This window comes from Schistocerca americana, chromosome 5 (genome assembly GCF_021461395.2).
Source record: "Schistocerca americana isolate TAMUIC-IGC-003095 chromosome 5, iqSchAmer2.1, whole genome shotgun sequence".
Lineage (NCBI taxonomy): Eukaryota > Metazoa > Arthropoda > Insecta > Orthoptera > Acrididae > Schistocerca > Schistocerca americana.
Genome location: NC_060123.1, coordinates 242,269,854 through 242,291,831, shown reverse-complemented (window position 1 = coordinate 242,291,831; position 21,978 = coordinate 242,269,854). Strand labels below are relative to the sequence as shown.

General features: G+C 39.5%; 1 protein-coding gene across 1 annotated transcript in view; it reads right to left on the bottom strand.

The window, feature by feature from the left end:
• LOC124616790 (gamma-tubulin complex component 6) overlaps positions 1-21,978 on the bottom strand; it is a 254,299-nt gene that overhangs the window by 217,845 nt on the left and 14,476 nt on the right. The window contains exon 2 of the mRNA XM_047145205.1: positions 13,339-13,480. Within this exon, the coding sequence (XP_047001161.1) occupies positions 13,339-13,480 (142 nt within the window). The remainder of the gene's footprint in view (positions 1-13,338; positions 13,481-21,978) is intronic.

Here is a 21,978-nt window from a genome sequence, read left to right as displayed (position 1 = left end):
GGAGAGAGAGCACACCCTTGACTCACACCTTTTCTAATGCTTGCTTCTCATTCCCTATGAAAAGCCCTGATTACAGTCACTTCATTCTCACAGAAGCTGAGAATAATCTGCATGTCTTTGTGTTTCAGATCAGTCTTCTTCAGTACTCTGAACATTTCTTGCCATATAACATAATCAAAAGCCTTTTCCAAGCCTACAAAGGTAATGTAAGTTGGTTTATTTTTCTGTTACTGCTTCTCAATAAGAAGCCTCAGTGCCAAAATCACTTCTCTTGGTCCTAGCACCCTCCTGCATTCAAACTGATTTTCACTCACCTGCTCTTCAACTCTCCTCAAAATTATCTTCATGAGAATTGTTTATGCATGTGATATCGGGTTTCAGCAATGCCATTTTCTTGCCGCCTCCAGTATTCTTGATTAGTTCTGCCAGAACGGCATCAGAGTTTATTTCTTTATTCTACCATAGGTCTTCAAGAGTTCTCTTGTACAATGTCATCTCCTTTGTTATCTTCATCTGCTTCCTGTTCTTTTCCTGTTACATCCTCTATCTAGAGATACTCTGTCATTCAATTCCTCAATGTATTCTTTTCACCTCCTTGTCACATCTTCACCAAACAGTTTCAGATATATAGATGATACTTTTGTTGTTTGGTCCCATGGAAGTGAGAATTTAAACAGCTTTTCAGAACATTTTAATTCAATCCACCCTAACATTTGTTTCGCAATGAAGGTGGAAAAGAATTGCTACCTTCCCTTCCTTGATGTGTTGCTCAGGAGGGAGCATGATGTTGGGACCTGCCATTTTTAGGAAGCCAACTGACACCAATTCGTACCTTCAGGCTGATGGTTGTCACCATTTGGTATAGCATGGAGGGTACTTCATATCTAGCCCACATAATTTCAGACCCTTAAAGTTTGCCAGCTGGGTTGGTCCACCTCTACAGCAAGTCACCTTTACCCAGAAGGGTTAGAGTGAAAGGCTGATCGGGTGCATATTGTACTACTAAAAATATGTGAATCAGGTAAGCGTTGTAAAGAACGAGGTGGCACCTAAGTCTACAGCCTCTTTGGCTTATGCAGGTAGCATTTCCAAAAGGACGGGTCATATTCTGCTGAAGCTCAGTGGTAATTGTGTTTTCTGACCCCATCTAAAATTAAGGCCCTTTTAGGGTCTGTAAAGGATGATCTTGAGTGGCATCAAGCAGGTGTTTATTATACTTCCTTGCAGGTGTGGCATGTCACTGGTCAGTCCATCGGGAACAGGAAACCAGTGTATTGAACATAAATTTCACACATGCTTACAATGGCTGAACAAATCCACTAGTACACATTGTCATGATTCCAGTTACTCTATGAAATATATCAACACAGAGATTCTGGCACATATTTCTAGCTACTGGCTTAGTGTTATTAAAGAAGAGTTTAATTTGCAAGTGAACTTAAAAATAGATATGGAGGTTTCTGCTTAAATTCTGCTTGGAATCCTGCACTTTCTCTCTCTCTCTCTCTCTCTCTCTCTCTCTCTAGCCGCCCCCCCCCCCCTCCCCTCCACCCTCTCTCAACAACAGAGGGACAGGGTTAATGTTACTTGCTCACTCTTTGATAATGTATATTCACTAATGATATTTCCTAATGCTGGTCATCTTTGGTTGTGTGGTAGCGCTAGTTGTTGACAGTGTATGTGGTGTCTTTCTGCATACTACCTGCATACCAAGGTATTATATATCCTTACACGGCTCTCTCACGTGACATCTATTCCTTGAAAATGATGGGGAGTGCACCTGTCTAAATGTTGCAGACTGTTGAAAACCTTCCCAGGCTGCATTTCTGTAAGTTATATGAACATTTTATAGATCAGGAAGAATGCAAGTTTCTTAGATTGTCCCAATTTTGACATAAAATTTGGAAATAGTGACAATGACAGACCACCTGGCAGCCGTCTCCAGGCAAATGAAATAAAGTTCATCCAGCCTTCCCTTCAGAAACACAGGAAGGTTACACAATGAACGAAGGTGTACAACAGCAAATTCATTTGGAATGGTGCCCGACTGATACAATAAAATTCAAAAGAGTATAATGGTGTAGTAATTGAAAAAAAAAAGCCCTTAAACAGAATCCCAAGACAACACACTGAAAGAACTGTACAAGGCAAAGACCTATTGTGTGAATCTTGCCAAATGTTATAGAAACAGATCCTCAATGACATTGACAAGAGTTGCATAAATATTAATTATGTCATAAATAAAAATTTTTGGCTGAATAGGATAACATGGAAGTAAAGTAAGTTTTGCTGGCATGAAGTACATAAGAATTATTTTCCAGCTTTCCCTGGATTGGGTGAACTCTTGGCACAATTTCTTGTAAATACTGCAGTGTATTATTATTATTATTATTATTATTATTAATATTTAGCTGAATGTGTCAAATTTTCTGTTACGTCTAGTAAGCGTATGTTAAAGACTTGCTATGTGTGTGGTGTTTTTTGATAGGCTTCCCAGGTACCCAAAAGGTAATTCTCAACATTCTTTCTTTTTTTCAGAATGATTAATTTCCAAAAGCACATGAAAGATTTTCAATGTTTTATAAATTCTCTCAGTAAAGAACCTTTCATAATATGAAAAAAGTTGCACATTTAGACCCTTTCATGCTATGAAAAAAGTTGCAAACCTGTACTTATCCAACAGTTCTCTTTTCCTGTTATATATTAATTATGTTATCCAAGGGTTTATGAACCTCCATTGATATCATATAGATCTGACTGGGGAATCACTGTTGAAGGTGGGAAAGAGTCTGGATACTTTAACAACTGCATGAATCCATGTTGTTGTTGTTGTTGTCTTCAGTCCTGAGACTGGTTTGATGCAGCTCTCCATGCTACTCTATGCTGTGCAAGCTTCTTCATCTCCCAGTACCTACTGCAACCTACATCCTTCTGAATCTGCTTAGTGTATTCATCTCTTGGTCTCCCTCTACGATTTTTACCCTCCACGCTGCCCTCCAATACTAAATTGGTGATCCCTTGATGCCTCAGAACATGTCCTACCAACCGATCCTGTCTTGTGGTCAAGTTGTTCCACAAACTTCTCTGATCCCCAATCCTATTCAATACTTCCTCATTACTTATGTGATCTACCCATCTAATCTTCAACATTCTTCTGTAGCACCACATTTCGAAAGCTTCTATTCTCTTCTTGTCTAAACTATTTATCGTCCATGTTTCACTTCCATACATGGCTACACTCCTTACAAATACTTTCAGAAATGACTTCCTGACACTTAAATCTATACTCGACGTTAACAAATTTCTCTTCTTCAGAAACGCTTTCCTTGCCATTGCCAGTCTACATTTTATATCCTCTCTACATCGACCATCATCAGTTATTTTGCTCCCCAAATAGCAAAGTGTCTCATTTCCTAATCTAATTCCCTCAGCATCACCCGACTTAATTCGACTACATTCCATTATCCTCGTTTTGCTTTTGTTGATGTTCATCTTATATCCTCGTTTCAAGACACTGTCCATTCCATTCAACTGCTCTTCCAAGTCCTTTGCTGTCTCTGACAGAATTACAATGTCATCGGCGAACCTCAAAGTTTTTATTTCTTCTCCATGGATTTTAATACCTACTCCAAATTTTTCTTTTGTTTCTTTTACTGCTTGCTCAATATACAGATTGAACAACATCGGGGAGAGGCTACAACCCTGTCTCACTCCCTTCCCAACCACTGCTTCCCTTTCATGTCCCTCGACTCTTATAACTGCCATCTGGTTTCTGTACAAATTGTAAATGGCCTTTCGCTCCCTGTATTTTACCCCTGCCACCTTTAGAATTTGAAAGAGAGTATTCCAGTCAACATTGTCAAAAGCTTTCTCTAAGTCTACAAATGCTAGAAACGTAGGTTTGCCTTTCCTTAATCTTTCTTCTAAGATAAGTCGTAAGGTCAGTATTGCCTCACGTGTTCCAGTGTTTCTACGGAATCCAAACTGATCTTCCCCGAGGTTGGCTTCTACTAGTTTTTCCATTCATCTGTAAAGAATTCGTGTTAATATTTTGCAGCTGTGACTTATTAAACTGATAGTTCGGTAATTTTCACATCTGTCAACACCTGCTTTCTTTGGGATTGGAATTATTATATTCTTCTTGAAGTCTGAGGGTATTTCGCCTGTTTCATACATCTTGCTCACCAGATGGTAGAGTTTTGTCAGGACTGGCTCTCCCAAGGCCGTCAGTAGTTCCAATGGAATGTTGTCTACTCCGGGGGCCTTGTTTCGACTCAGGTCTTTCAGTGCTCTGTCAAACTCTTCACGCAGTATCGTATCTCCCATTTCATCTTCATCTACATCCTCTTCCATTTCCATAATATTGTCCTCAAGTACATTGCCCTTGTATAGACCCTCTGTATACTCCTTCCATCTTTCTGCTTTCCCTTCTTTGCTTAGAACTGGGTTTCCATCTGAGCTCTTGATATTCATACAAGTGGTTCTCTTTTCTCCAAAGGTCTCTTTAATTTTCCTGTAGGCAGTATCTATCTTACCCCTAGTGAGATAAGCCTCTACATCCTTACATTTGTCCTCTAGCCATCCCTGCTTAGCCATTTTGCACTTCCTGTCGATCTCATTTTTGAGATGTTTGTATTCCTTTTTGCCTGCTTCATTTACTGCATTTTTATATTTTCTCCTTTCATCAATTAAATTCAATATTTCTTCTGTTACCCAAGGATTTCTGCTAGCCCTCGTCTTTTTACCTACTTGATCCTCTGCTGCCTTCACTACTTCATCCCTCAAAGCTACCCATTCTTCTTCTACTGTATTTCTTTCCCCCATTCCTGTCAATTGTTCCCTTATGCTTTCCATGAAACTCTGTACAACCTCTGGTTCTTTCAGTTTATCCAGGTCCCATCTCCTTAAATTCCCACCTTTTTGCAGTTTCTTCAGTTTTAATCTACAGGTCATAACCAATAGATTGTGGTCAGAGTCCACATCTGCCCCTGGAAATGTCTTACAATTTAAAACCTGGTTCTTAAATCTCTGTCTTACCATTATATAATCTATCTGATACCTTTTAGTATCTCCAGGGTTCTTCCATGTATACAACCTTCTTTCATGATTCTTAAACCAAGTGTTAGCTATGATTAAGTTGTGCTCTGTGCAAAATTCTACCAGGCGGCGTCCTCTTTCATTTCTTAGCCCCAATCCATATTCACCTACTATGTTTCCTTCTCTCCCTTTTCCTACACTCGAATTCCAGTCACCCATGACTATTAAATTTTCATCTTCCTTCACTATCTGAATAATTTCTTTTATTTCATCATACATTTCTTCAATTTCTTCGTCATCTGCAGAGCTAGTTGGCATATAAACTTGTACTACTGTAGTAGGTGTGGGCTTCGTATCTATCTTGGCCACAATAATGCGTTCACTATCCTGTTTGTAGTAGCTTACCCGCATTCCCATTCTCCTATTCATTATTAAACCTACTCCTGCATTACCCCTATTTGATTTTGTGTTTATAACCCTGTAGTCACCTGACCAGAAGTCTTGTTCCTCCTGCCACCGAACTTCACTAATTCCCACTATATCTAACTTCAACCTATCCATTTCTCTTTTTAAACTTTCTAACCTACCTGCCCGATTAAGGGATCTGACATTCCACGTTCCGATCAGTAGAACGCCAGTTTTCTTTCTCCTGATAATGACATCCTCTTGAGTAGTCCCCGCCCGGAGATCCGAATGGGGGACTATTTTACCTCCGGAATATTTTACCCAAGAGGACGCCATCATCATTTAATCATACAGTAAAGCTGCATGCCCTCGGGAAAAATTACGGCTGTAGTTTCCCCTTGCTTTCAGCCGTTCGCAGTACCAGCACAGCAAGGCCATGAATCCATATCCATACATAAATAAAACTGACTGCATTATTAGAGCTATCTGATTTTCTATTTCAAAACTTTGTTAGTTGCAAAAGATGAATGTTTTTTATTACAAAAACATTCAAACTTAAGTTGTAAATTATTTTACTTTTTGGAAGCATTTTTATTTATGATTATATTTATTTAGTATACCAACATAACAGAAAACACAATTGCATTTTCTTATAATCTAGAGACATAAACACATATAATTCATTGCTTCGAGGTTACTTTCATACATTTCCCACATGCAGATTTCTTACAGGCTATCATACACAGATGAGCCAAAACATTACAACAATCTGCTTAATAGCATGTTGGTCTACCTCTTGAATTCAAAACAGCAGTGATTATGTGTGGCATGGAATGCAAAACAGCAGTTATTCTGTGTGGCATGGATATGAAAAGTCCTTGATAGGTTTCTAGAAGTATGTTGCACCTCATGTCAACACAGACGTCACATAATACCCATAACTTAAGAGCCAGTGGTTTGTGCATTCAGAGCTGGTGTCCAACAGTGTCTTTGATGTGTTCAGTCAGGTTCAAACCAGGCAACAGTGGCCAAGACACCTAAATGAGGTCATTACTGTGTACATGGAAAGTTATCCTCTTTGAAGATGTCATCTCTGTCAAAGAATACATCAAGCATGGAGCAATGAAGGTGGTCCACAATAATGTTTACATAGTGTTGCCTTCAGTTAATACCACAGGTATTATGAGAGCTCAGGTAAAGTCGTTAATAGCACAGTACTGCTCCACCAGCATGCATTTGTAAGCAGTTCATGTCTTTAGCAACTGTTTGCCTGGATGACAGCATATTCAGACATGATCATGAAACCAGCTTAACAAGAAATGCACATAATCTAGTAAGTCAACATGTTTCCATTGATCCACAGTCCAATTTCAATGATCCTGCAACTTCTGCAATTGTAATTGACAGTGTCATTGAGTCAACAAGGAAACAAGTAGGAATTGTCTGCTGTGGATCCCCACATTCGACAATGTGCACTGAGCTCCAAAACATTTTTGTGTACACCAGCATTTTAATCTGTCATCAGATCTTCCAAAGATCATGCTTTACAAAGTTGGAAGGCTCCAATCTCCACATTCTGAGATGAGGCATGGATGTATAATACACTATTACCTCCTCATGGTTTCATTGTCCTCCAACTCTTTTCTATGGATCCTCACAACAGTAACAACCGAACAGCCAACCAGGTTCACTATTTTTACGATGCTTACTCCCAGTCGCCACACGATAACAATATGCGATTTGTCACATCGCTTATGTCAGTGGATTTTCCTCACTTGCGGTCTATGTCATCACTGGAATGGGGCTTATATACTTTCCTTACTACATGCTATGACTGCAACACCACGAGGCGCTATTCAGTCTCAAGGTGGGCATACACTAATACTTCCAATATCACATCCTTGTCACCCATGGTAACCCCAGTGCGAGTATCTTGATTGTGTCTTCTCCCTCTGTAGCATCTTTTCCAGAACTGCAACCTCATACTCAACTGCCATCTTGAGAGAGCCTTGCCATCATTTAGGATATCAGCCTGTATCTCGAGTAGAGCAGTGCGGTCAAAGGACTTTACATTCAGCTATGAGCTAGAGGTCACATACTGCTCTACCCAGTTCTTCCCTCTGCACTTTATATACATGAAAACACAGGGTGCCTTCAGTTACCTGCTATTCCAACTGATGACCTTTGGATGAGTGCCCACCTGAAGTCAATTGTCTGCATGAACAAAGCAGGTCATATTTTCTTCTCCTTCATCTCATTTTCATTCCTCGTAGTATTTCTTGATGTTGGTCCCTGCTTTCTAAGTTGTTTTGATAGTATATCAGTTGTTGTTGTTGTTGTTGTGGTCTTCAGTCCTGAGACTGGTTTGATGCAGCTCTCCATGCTACTCTATCCTGTGCAAGCTTCTTCATCTCCCAGTACCTACTGCAACCTACATCCTTCTGAATCTGCTTAGTGTATTCATCTCTTGGTCTCCCTCTACGATTTTTACCCTCCACGCTGCCCTCCAAAGCTAAATTTGTGATCCCTTGATGCCTCAGAACGTGTCCTACTAACCTGTCCCTTCTTCTCGTCAAGTTGTGCCACAAACTCCTCCTCTCCCCAATTCTATTCAATACCTCCTCATTAGTTATGTGATCTACCCATCTAATCTTCAGCATTCTTCTGTAGCACCACATTTCGAAAGCTTCTATTCTCCTCCTGTCCGAACTATTTATCGTCCATGTTTCACTTCCATACATGGCTACACTCCATACAAATACTTTCAGAAACGACTTCCTGACACTTAAATTTATACTCGACGTTAACAAATTTCTCTTCTTCAGAAACGCTTTCCTTGCCATTGCCAGTCTACATTTTATATCCTCTCTACTTCGACCATTATCAGTTATTTTGCTCCCCAAATAGCAAAACTCCTTTACTACTTCAAGTGTCTCATTTCCTAATCTAATTCCCTCAGCATCACCACACTTAATTCGACTACATTCCATTATCCTCGTTTTGCTTTTGTTGATGTTCATCATATATCCTCCTTTCAAGACACTGTCCATTCCGTTCAACTGCTCTTCCAAGTCCTTTGCTGACTCTGACAGAATTACAATGTCATCGGCGAACCTCAAAGTTTTATTTCTTTTCCATGGATTTTAATACCTACTCTGAATTTTTCTTTTGTTTCCTTTACTGCTTGCTCAATATACAGATTGAATAACATCGGGGATAGGCTACAACCCTGTCTGACTCCCCTCCCAACCACTGCTTCCCTTTCATGTCCCTCGACTCTTATAACCGCCATCTGGTTTCTGTACAAATTGTAAATAGCCTTTTGCTCCCTGTATTTTACCCCTGCCACTTTTAGAATTTGGAAGAGAGTATTCCAGTCTACATTGTCAAAAGCTTTCTCCAAGTCTACAAATGCTAGAAACGTAGGTTTGCCTTTCCTTAATCTTTCTTCTAAGACAAGTCGTAAGGTCAGTATTGCCTCACGTGTTCCAATATTTCTAGGGAATCCAAACTGATCTTCCCCGATGTCGGCTTCTACTAGTTTTTCCATTCGTCTGTAAAGAATTCGCGTTAGTATTTTGCAGCTGTGACTTATTAAACTGATAGTTCGATAATTTTCACATCTGTCAACATATCAAATATATCAGTTGTCAGTCATTAATTGTGTCAGTCTGTCTTTTGGTTAGCTCAGCAAGCAGTACAGCTAAGAGCCCCTAGATGTCTGTGGGTGTCTTTTGACATCCACCTCATCTACCTTTGCTCATGTTGCTTGAGAAATGACAACTTAGTTCTTGTCACAAAAAAATCAGAACACAATCACTTGTTTTCTGTAAGCAGCAGGCACTATCCATCATACTCTTGCAGAGAAAATTGTTTTCATATTTTATTACAGGTTATCTGTCTTGAGCTGACTGCAATCTAATTAAAAAGAACTATACCAGATGCGTTTCGCTTTTATTTACAAAGCATCTTCTGTGGTATTGGTGTTTCTTTACATAACCTGCTCCTTCCCTTCTTGCTAGCAGTGGTTGGTGTCGACAGGCTTTATTTCACATCTGCTCTTCACAGTTTTAGGCATTTTGCGTTATTTCCTGTGCTACAGTATTTACAATTGACTTTCTTAACTGTTTTTCATTCATCACTGCCCTGAATGAATGAACTGCAGTGATGAATTAAAAAAAGTTAAGATGACAGATGTTAGCACCTGCTGCGGAAGATGGCCACGCAAACAAATGTAATATTGTTTTCATCTGCCATCTCATATACAGGGTGTACCAAAAAGAATCATCCAATTTGGCACATCTATGTTTCTGTAACTAATAAACACATATGATGAATTTTCTTCTTTGATGAAAGGGAATTTTTTTAAAAATACATTTTCATAGTGTTCAATACGCCCCCTTCAGATGCACAGCGTATGTCAATGCTGTATTCTAGTTGTTCCCACACTGCAGCAAGCATGTCTTGAGTTACAGCTTCCATACCTGCTGTTATGCACTGTCTCAGTTCATTCATTGTTGTTGCTGGTTATGGAGGCACATAAAAATTTTTATAAACCCTCACAAGAAATAATCACATACAGTCGGATCTGGTGATCTTGGAGGCCAGTAATGCGAGGCTGAATCATACAGTCCAGTGCAACAGATCCATCATTCAGTAATCCTTTGATTTAAAAATTCCCGCACTTCCAGTGCACACTGCTGCTACCTAGTGGGAACCATGTAAAACTCATGAGTTTGCTCTTTCCAACAGTATGTTGTTCACGCACGTTTCTCAAATAATGTAATAGTTATGATTTTTTTTTAATTGGATGATTCTTTTTGATACACCTTGTATTTAATTTCCACTGACAACTAGCACATTCTTCTAAAGCTATATTGTGTTATATCTAAAAACAAATATGATGTGACTTACCAAACGAAAGTGCTGGCAGGTCGATAGACACACAAACTCGCACACACAGTGTGTATACCTGTTCTTTTTTCCCCCTAAGGTAAGTCTTTCTGCTCCCGGGATTGGAATGACTCCTTACCCTCTCCCTTAAAACCCACATCCTTTCGTGGTTCCCTCTCCTTCCCTCTTTCCTGATGAAGCAACCGTTGGTTGCGAAAGCTTGAATTTTGTGTGTATGTTTGTGTTTGTTTGTGTGTCTATCGACCTGCCAGCACTTTCGTTTGGTAAGTCACATCATCTTTGTTTTTAGATATATTTTTCCCACGTGGAATGTTTCCCTCTATTATATAGCTATATTGTGTTACATGTACAAAAATGTAATAAATAACTCAAAAATGATTTTGAGTTGCAATGTTACCTACACTGCTTAGCAATATGTTTTGCATCACCTGCATATTTATGAACATGCATGGACACATATTTGAGGATCACAGAGAATGAAAGAGTTAGTCTTATGAAACAGAAATAAAAAAAAAAAACTTTACCTTGGAAATAAAAGTGGAGCAATATGAAATAGTTAAGGCAGTTTATTTGAAAGTGCAGATCTTTGCACATCTACGAAATTAAAATTTTCTGCTGAGTAATATTCATCATACTAACATTCATCATAGTGGGTATCACAGCCATAAATTTATTAAATGAACAGAGCATTTTTCACTTAGGCTGTATTTATTTTGATTTCTTTTTTCATTCCACAACTAGTTTTGAATTTTTAAGTCATTATCAAGTGTACATTACCACCACGAAATGCAAAGACAATGGAATTTGAATTAGTGGAAAGATGGTCACCTGCAAAAAGATGCTGTACTTGTAAAAATGGTAGTGTATTCGCATTAGATGCTTCCATTCATTTTGGTTGACAAATCTTTGTAATCTTGATTGTCTGACAGATAGCTGGTGTGCATAAGGCAAGAAATCTCCAAAGATATAACAATGATAAAGAATAAAAGTAAGGGATAGCCACAAAATCTGAGAGTTCTTTTCACATATACATAAACAAAGAATGGAATAAGTATAAAATTATTAAAAAGATATGGTGCAGCAAAATGGGTAATTCTGAAATTTAAAAATTTCACTTAGTATGTAGACAACGTAAATAATCCTATCTGTCAGTGTGGAAACTAGGAATGGAATTGTTGCTTTCAATTTGATTAGCCAACAATTGCAAGTTGAATAAAATTATTGAAGAATAAATTTAAACAAATGCAGCCTAAGCGAAAAATGCCACATTTATTTAACTCAGTTTCATGTTGCTCTACCCAGTACATTGAAATATTGTTTGATCCTCCTTGGCATGCCGCCCACAAGGTGATTGGGACGTTGCTGGCCAAGCCTCATCCCTCTTCTACAATGGCCCTCCTGAGACCATGCAGTCTGTAAGAAGGGTTCCTGTGACAATGCTCTGCAAGTTTCAAATGCCCCAAGCATGCTCACTCAGATTCATAACAGCCGATATCACAGACCATTCCATCCAGTTGATTCCTGCCTCCACAAGGAAGGTTTTCACAAGGTGCACATGTTGTGCTTGTGTATTTCCTTCTGGAAAGGTGAACCTATTGCCTAAACACTGATTGTGTGGTAGGAGGATACTATCCCAATTCTGCACAGACCTCAAATTACTCTCAATAATGACTAGAGCCATCCAACATTATACATGATATCTGTTCAAAATGCAACTGATCTGCGAGCCTGCTGAACCTGGGGGGAGGGGCTTGTCTGAGACATACCCCGGTACCTCTTAACCTCCATATTCATCCGTGATTATGATCGGGCAACAAACACAGCTTGCACTCATCAAGGTTCCATTCCAGGTGTTCCCTTACATACCTTCTTCACTCACCTTGGTGCTAGAGGTTTACACTATTGTTCATAATAGACACCTAGGTGCAAATTGATCATTTGGACATATTTGCATACTGTCTGATTCGGCGTAGCTGCCCACTCCCAGTCAGTTCCAAAAAGGCAGCACACCCTTCTATTGTATTCCTTTTGGGGTACTTATTTGTAGGGAATGGTCATGTCCACAGGTGACTACTAACAGGCAGATCTTCCGCTTTAGCTTTTGGCCAAACAGCCTTCTTCTGAAGTAGAAAACACACACACAAGTTTGGCCACATACAGTGGTCATATGTGTGCGAGTTGTGCTTGCGTAATGCGTGTATGTTTGTATGTGTATTTTCTACTTCATGGAAAGGTCTTTTGATCAAAAGCTAAAATGTACAACAGTCTTTCCATTATGCCTGTCTGTGACTCAATGTCTCATTTATATGGAGAGTAGCAATCTATCCTATTCATAATATGTTGTTATTACATCTGAGACTTTCCATTGTTAGATCTTCAGTTTTTATGTCACATGATAGTGGTTGAATGTTCAAACAATGTTGCTCCACTGCACGCTAATTCAGCAAGCAACTTCCCATGGTGACGATCCTTCTTTTCTTAAAGTGACAATACACTCATGTTCTTAACTGGAAACTACGCTGACAGACTGAACAGTGTCAACAAGCCACATTGTCCCACATCTGACTGGAGATGCAATGTGCTTCACTAAATTGCACTGAGAAAGTTAATTCAGTTTTATCTCTATTACACAGGTTTTATTTTTTTTAAAAGCAACTTAATAAAGATAGTAAAGCATTGTGGTATAAGTGAAATTCAATCAGCATTAACTTTTTTTAAACTACAACCTCACAGACAAAAAAATGCACAAAATTCAGTCTGGCGAGTGTGTAACAAGAGTTTCAAAGGATTTTTAAAAAATTTCTAGTAGTTTCACAATAAAAAGAATAAAAAGAACAAGAGTTACAGATAATTCAGAAAACAAATACCATCTTTATTCCCTTGTAACATCATTAATAAAATTTAAGTCTATAATCTTATTTTCAACACCCATTTTATAGTGGAACAAAAGACACATCCAGACAACTTTTGAAAATCACTCACCAAAGGCAGCAGGTGTCTTCTTAAGTAGAATCCCAAATGCATTAGAGCGTGCTTTCTTCAGAACATAAGAAGACCCCTTCTCTCTCAGTTCATATTTACAAAGTTGAGTAATCAATTGATAGACACTGTCAGTCTCAGGCAACTAGAATTAATTACAATTTTATGAGTGTCTGGCGCTCTATTAGTTTATCATTTCAAAAGCAATATATTATTATAATAGAAGGAAACATTCCACGTGGGAAAAATTATATATAAAAACAAAGATGAGGTGACTTACCGAACGAAAGCGCTGGCAGGTCGATAGACAAACAAACAAACGTTTGTTTGTGTGTCTATCGACCTGCCAGTGCTTTCGTTCAGTAAGTCACCTCATCTTTGTTTTTATATGCAATATATTATTATGTGCACAACTGATCAGAGAAATTTAAGTACACTGAACAACTAATTGTACAATGGAAAGTCAAAAATGTTGTCAATACTATTAAGTTAAACTTACAGGTTGAGCAAATGAAATATAAAATCAGCACCTACGTGTGCACTTTGTTACACAGCATTAAATGGGCAAAACTGGGAGGAAAATGTCAACAAGACAAATTAAATGAAACACACAAATTGCATTTTTTCATTCCTATCAATACGAAAGTTAGTTTCTACCATGCTGACCAATATTTTAATTTTACAGTGATAGGTATTATCTTACATCACCCCATCAATAATATTGCTTCATTAATTTATTTCTTGACTTGGGTATGGACACTAAAAGAGGGTCTACCGTTTGCATAATATTTTGATAGCACAGCCAGAGGACAAGTATTGGAATATATTTCCTATGTTGGTTACACCATAAAATATCAAACGTTCATGTTGACGGTGCTTAATTGTGCAGTCACTAGAACTCCTAGCTAAACATTCTAAGACAAATGTGGTGGAATTTCTATAGAACTGGAAAACATGATAGAATAAAACATCAGTTAAAATCTCTCTCATGTTCACTAAGATACATAACTAAATTATAATTATTAATGCAGTCTTTGTTTTCATGCATTAAAGCATTAGGTCAAGAAAATCTGGCTGGCTCGTCACTTACAACTCAGGTAGGTGGTTTCATATAATATGGAGTCTTAAAGCATGTACCTAGTTCAGCACTCAGTTTAAGCTTGTTTGTTAATTTGTTAAATATACAGAGCAAATTGTTTGTGTGTGTATATCCGGGATATCCTCCAAAATCCCTGGATCAATTTCAATCAAATATGGCACAGTAACAACAGGCCTCACTAGTATCAGCACTGCAAGGTTAATAACTTCCCAACTACGATAGGAATGGAGATACAGGAAAAAATGTTGTTTTTTTCCCAGCCCCTGGCTTATAGGCCGCCCTGAATGAGTGGCTTGTTGTGTGGGAACAATATCAGCCTGGAAAATCAACCTGCTTTTCAAGGTAGCCTACATGTCAAGGGCGAAACAATTTTCCATTCCTTGACATGGAAGCTGCCTGCACGACAGGTGTGTTGTGTTGGAGTAGTATCAGCCTACTTTATCAACTTGCTTCACACGGTGGCCAGTACATCAGTGGCAAATAGCTTATTTTCAAGCCGCTGCTCTACATGACAGGTGTATTGAGAAAGTAGTATCATCCTACTTTATTGAACTATGTTGCAGGGACTACGCATGCCGACAAACACGGCTTGGGACTGGTTGGTATAGATAGAGGAGGGGATGGATAGAGGGTGAGATGGACAGAGTGGGGGGGGGGGGGGCGTGAAGAAATGGGCAGAGAAAAGGTAGGAGGGAGAGCTGGTGGAAGGTGTAGAGGAGTAGTAGGCAGGTGATGGAGGGGTGGCAGAGATGGAGTGAGAGAGGGGAAGGAGGATATGATCAGAGGGAGGGGGGAGGAAGCTATGGTCAGAGAGGGGAAGGAATATATGATCAGAGGGAGGGGGGAGGAAGCTATGGTCAGAGAGAGGAAGTAGTGGAAATGGACAAAGAGAGGGGGCACAGGAGATGAAGAGGGAAAGAGAACGGAGAGGAGGAAGAGGTAGACAGGCATACGTGGTAGAAAAAGGTGAATAGACAGAGGGTGGAAGAAGTGGACAAAGAGGGGGGGGGGGGGGGGAGGATGTGTGTTCAGTATGTGTGACAAACTTATATGTGGGCAAAAAACTAGTACAATCAACATAAAACTGTACAATTACTCCTTCTCTATAGCAAAGTACATTTGGCTCATCATCAGATGAGGGCAAATAGAGGGGGATCACTGATTATCAACTGTCTCCCTCCCTTCATGAGAGAAAAAAGTTCAGGCAAAATGTTGCATATTCAAAAAAATTCAGTGAAGATGGATCTCTCACCAGAAAAAGAATCATACAAGACAAACTAGGATTACTTCACTACATATGAGCAATTACAATGAGATATGTTCCAACTGAGCGATAAATTGTACTGACTGCAACTTGTTCCCCCTTAACTCAATCTGAGACTTCCTCTACCCTGCTTCAAAGGAAGGTGAGATCATGGCAGGAACACGGCACATTGTGCCTCAATTGTCCCACATAAACTGTCTCAGTTGCTACAGCTGAAGCCTTGATCCCTTCAATTCCCATGTGTCCTAAAGTCACTTCATTCTGCTGCTCTTGTCTTTGCAGAACGGGATTTTTTACAATCTGAACTTCCTTCTCTGCTAGGTATATCTGTTTTGAACATGAAATGTACTCATTCGGAGCAAATGATGGAGTTTTTGGCTCAGTTATGTCCAACACAATTTAACATAATCAAAGACTGTGTGTAATCCTATGTTAAAAACTGTACTTTCATTTGAAAGGCATATCTCATGCACACATTGTGGGAACATGACAGAGCAACCAATAGAATTTCCTACTTACACCAATCAGATTATCTAGTACACCTACTACTACACAGAATCATTAATTTGAAATGTGATAAAATATGTACTTAGAGTCTATTTGTTTCCAAAGCGAATTACATCTAAGATGATTCTGGATCTCTGGTGAACAGGTTGGTGACTTGTCCATTCTCATTTAAGAACTCTAATTCCCTCCACAATAAATTCCACTAAGTCCTACATTGCCTTAAATCCCAGAGGCATACTCAGCCAGGGTCTCTTCATGGGATGTTATCCACCTAGGTGCCACCTACTCCAACTGGGAGGATGGATGAACTCTCCCCATGAATGCAACTCCAACATAGCAGCAACATCTACATGATGCAGGGTAGCTGTTGCATGGGATTCCCTGGTCCCAAATATGATAAATGCATTAACAGTGACTGCAAACACATCAAGAGTGCAATTGTGAGATCAAGGGATTGCAGCAAAGTGGGGATTTAATGACAGTCCTTCACCCTTCCCACATGGATTGCCTAGCACGTTTGGTTTTGGCCACTTGCTTGTATCACACATAGGAGGTTAATAAGGTGGAATTGTATACCTGGTGGGATGCAGCCCAGAGTACCACTTATTAAGATTTCTTTCCATGCAGTTTACATAAAGCGTGCAGGAAAGCTAAATGCCTTTTATGCACAGTAAATAGTCTAATCTTTTCTACCTGGTCCCTATGGGAACAATAAGTAGTGACAATAGTACATTCCTAGATTACTCACTTAATACTGGCTTTTTGGCTTTCTAATGTTAGTTTACTATCATCTAGTGTTTGCTACTTCAAGTTCTTCAGTGCTTCCACAACACTCACTGGTAAGCCACACAAACTTGTCACCATTTTGTGCTGCCCTTCTTTGTATGCGTTCAATATTCCATGTCAGCTGTATTTGGTACAGATCCCATACAATTAAGCAACAATCTAGGGTGAGTTGCACGAATATTTTGCTACATCTCCTTTGTAGACAGACTGCATTTGATCTCTGTTATATCAGCATAACACAATAACATCCAAAATACTTAAATGATTTATTCACAATGATACTGGTTCACAATATCACTTCTCACTCTATAGCAAGTACACAAGTCCAGGGCACTCCAGTCCACATCCGAGATCATTGAGATAGTACCCTAAGTTCCACAGGGTGCCTAGTATGTGTGGTCACTAGTCACAAATATGAGCAAAGGCAGGTGTAGGACTAGCTGTACGATGCTGTTGCAGTGACCTGTATACCATCCCGGTAGTCCGGGAATACGGTGTGTGTGGTAGCACCAGGGGCCGCCTGGAGACTCTCTTCCATCTCGCGACACTTGGCCTCTAGTGGTCGTCTCAAAATGGACAACACGGCCGGTCAGCAAATCTATATGCCCGATCCACATGTGTTATCTCTGCAGCTGCGTGGCTGGCCATGCTTTGCACATGTTGATGTCTGCTGCTGTCGGCCGGTGGCCGAGTGATGGCAGATACCACACTCTGAGTTTTGTAAATAATCATTGCTGTGATACTGGGTCAAATGCTTTTTCAATGTCGTGAAATACTGCATTCACTATAATGCCTTCATCCATGACTTTTGCAATGTTGTGTGAGAAAAGTGCATGCTGAGTTGTCCATGACCGATGTTTTCAGGCTCCATGCTGGTTGACATTAAGGAGATCATCCTGTTCAAGGTATTTGAATATCTCTGGGGGCAGAATACATTTTAAGATTCTAGACAGATGGATATCAATGATCTTAGACAACAATTTTGTAGATTGTTTTTGATACCTCTCTTGTAGAGGGGTGTGGCGTTCTAGTCTACAGATGTGATCTAAGAAGCTTTCTTCTAACATGTGAGAATAGTTTTTTGTTCAAAGAATACATGGTATATTACAGTTTGGAGATTGGTTTAACTTGGCTGCAACGACGCCACTGGCCCCTGGGGCCTTGTTAATTTTAGCTATTTTAGCTGTTTCTCAATAAGTACAACACAAAAATTTGTACCATTCATCTTTGCTGTGGTATGAGAATTAAACTGAGACAGTAGTTCTGGATCTTCCTTTGTAAGAATGTTTGAAAATGGAGTTCAGTATTTCTGCTTTGTCACTGATACTCTCAATCTTAGTTCCTGTGTCTGGACACTAACTTTGGGACAACCTATAACCTTTATATATGACCAGAATTTCTGTGAGAGGTCCTTTGATAAGAGTCTGCTACTGTAGTCATTTAAGGTGTCACACATTTCACTTTTGAAGGTCAAATGTGTTTCATTTAGCATCCCTCTATCTACAGCTCTATGTTCTGTTCTACATCTAGTGCGCAGTAGTTGCTATTTCTGTGTAAGTTTCTTCATAGAGATTATATATCATGGATGGTCCTTCCCATCACGAATTGTGCTAGTAGCTACATATCTATCCATGGCTTCATCAGCAGTTTTTCTAAACTTGGGCCACATTTCCTCAACATGCTTATGCCTAGTGCTAAATATTCTGAATTCCTCCTTCAGGTCTGAAATTACTGCTCCTTTATCAAATTAATTGCACGTGCAAATCTTTTTACTTGTTGTATTTACCCTTTGTGTTTTGGTAATCATTGTTGCTACACATCTATTTGTTGCCACATAATCTAGTACTTTTCCACCACAAGTGGGCTTTTGAACTATCTGTTCTAAGTTGTTTTCACAAAAACATCTACCATAATTTCACAGGAGACTTGTCAAGGCCACTATTTACAGAACTGTAACTATTCCAATTGATTATGAGATGACTGAAGACTTCTCAAGTTCTGACAGTATGGTTGGGGAATGTATGTATTAGTGAGCTGAGGGTTTATCGAAAGTTTTCTGTCACATCTGCGGATGTGGCTGGTGGTCAACAGAAACAGAATAAGTTTATGCCTACCACTGACACTAAGCCTTTCCCAAATGATACTGCATGAAGATTCAACTTCTATTTCAGTGGATATGAGTCACCTATCCACTGCGATAAATACACCACCACCACCACCACCACCACCACCACCACCACCACACCATCACCTTTTCATGAGCATCATATATCTCGTATGTGGGCAGCAATTCTATGAGTGTCGTACTAAACTGGATGGAGACTCACTTAATCTAGAAAATGAAAAAAAAAAACATGTTAAGATGTGGGTTAAGGGGTCAAAGAATGACTGAAATTAGAGTGCTTAGGCAAGCTTAATTTGCACAAAATATGCTCCATGGTTTATGGCCTGGTGAGGAAGTGTGGATAGAAAAACTTGGGGGTGGGGTGGATCTCTTGACCATATGGCTGCTGTACTGATTCTGAGATGTCTCCACACAGGCCCAGACACATCTTGTGCCACCCCCCCAATGGAGTTTGCAACTCTTTCATGAGCAACATATGACCTTGTAACAATAACCAAAACGGCCTCGCTGTGCTGGTACTGCAAACAGCTGAAAGCAAGGGGAAACTACGGCCGTAATTTTTCCCGAGGGCATGCAGCTTTACTGTACGATTAAATGATGATGGCGTCCTCTTGGGTAAAATATTCCGGAGGTAAAATAGTCCCCCATTCGGATCTCCGGGTGGGGACTACTCAAGAGGATGTCGTTATCAGGAGAAAGAAAACTGGCATTCTACGGATCAGAGCGTGGAATGTCAGATCCCTTAATCGGGCAGGTAGGTTAGAAAATTTAAAAAGGGAAATGGATAGGTTAAAATTAGATATAGTGTGAATTAGTGAAGTTCGGTAGCAGGAGGAACAAGACTTCTGGTCAGGTGACTACAGGGTTATAAACACAAAATCAAATAGGGGTAATGCAGGAGTAGGTTTAATAATGAATAGGAAAATAGGAATGCGGGTAAGCCACTACAAACAGCATAGTGAACGCATTATTGTGGCCAAGATAGATACGAAGCCCACACCTACTACAGTAGTACAAGTTTATATGCCAACTAGCTCTGCAGGTGACGAAGAAATTGAAGAAATGTATGATGAAATAAAAGAAATTATTCAGATAGTGAAGGGTGACGAAAATTTAATAGTCTTGGGTGACTGGAATTCGAGTGTAGGAAAAGGGAGAGAAGGAAACATAGTAGGTGAATATGGATTGGGGCTAAGAAATGAAAGAGGACGCCGCCTGGTAGAATTTTGCACAGAGCACAACTTAATCATAGCTAACACTTGGTTTAAGAATCATGAAAGAAGGTTGTATACATGGAAGAACCCTGGAGATACTAAAAGGTATCAGATAGATTATATAATGGTAAGACAGAGATTTAGAAACCAGGTTTTAAATTGTAAGACATTTCCAGGGGCAGATGTGGACTCTTGACCACAATCTATTGGTTATGACCTCTAGATTAAAACTGAAGAAACTGCAAAAAGGTGGGAATTTGAGGAGATGGGACCTGGATAAACTGAAAGAACCAGAGGTTGTACAGAGTTTCAGGGAGAGCATAACAATTTACAGGAATGGGGGAAACAAAAAACAGTAGAAGAAGAATGGGTAGCTTTGAGGGATGAAGTAGTGAAGGCAGCAGGGGATCAAGTAGGTAAAAAGACGAGGGCTAGTAGAACTCCTTGAGTAACAGAAGAAATATTGAATTTAATTGATGAAACGAGAAAATATAAAAATGCAGTAGATGAAGCAGGCAAAAAGGAATACAAACGTCTCAAAAATGAGATCGACAGGAAGTGCAAAATGGCTAAGCAGGGATGGCTAGAGGACAAATGTAAGGATGTAGAGGCTTATCTCACTAGGGGTAAGATAGATACTGCCTACAGGAAAATTAAAGATACCTTTGGAGATAAGAGAACCACTTGTATGAACATCAAGCGCTCAGATGGAAACCCAGTTCTAAGCAAAGAAGGGAAAGCAGAAAGGTGGAAGGAGTATATAGAGGGTTTATACAAGGGCGACATACTTGAGGACAATATTCTGGAAATAGAAGAGAATGTAGATGAAGATGAAATGGGAGATACAATACTGCGTGGAGAGTTTGACAGAGCACTGAAAGACCTTAGTCGAACAAGGCCCAGGGAGTAGACAACATTGCATTAGAACTACTGACGGCCTTGGGGAGCCAGTCCTGACAAAACTCTACCATCTGGTGAGCAAGATGTATGAAACAGGCGAAATACCCTCAGACTTCAAGAAGAATATAATAATTCCAATCCCAAAGAAAGCAGGTGTTGACAGATGTGAAAATTACCGAACAGTCAGTTTAATAAGCCTCACCTGCAAAATACTAATGCGAATTCTTTACAGACGAATGGCAAAACTGGTAGAAGCCAACCTCGGGGAAGAGTAGTTTGGATTCGGTAGAAATATTGGAACACGTAAGGCAATATTGACCCTATGACTTACCTTAGAAGAAAGATTAAGGAAAGACAAACCTACATTTCTAGCATTTGTAGACTTAGAGAAAGCTTTTGTCAATGTTTACTGGAATACTCTCTTTCAAATTCTAAAGGTGGCAGGGGTAAAATACAGGGAGCGAAAGGCTATTTACAATTTGTACAAAAACCAGATGGCAGTTATAAGAGTCAAGGGGCATGAAAGGGAAGCAGCGGTTGGGAAGGGAGTGAGACAGGGTTGTAGCCTGTCCCCGATGTTATTCAATCTGTATATTGAGCAAGCAGTAAAAGAAACAAAAGAAAAATTTGGAGTAGGTATTAAAATCCATGGAGAAGAAATAAAAACTTTGAGGTTCGCCGATGACATTGTAATTCTGTCAGAGACAGTAAAGGACTTGGAAGAGCAGTTGAACGGAATGGACAGTGT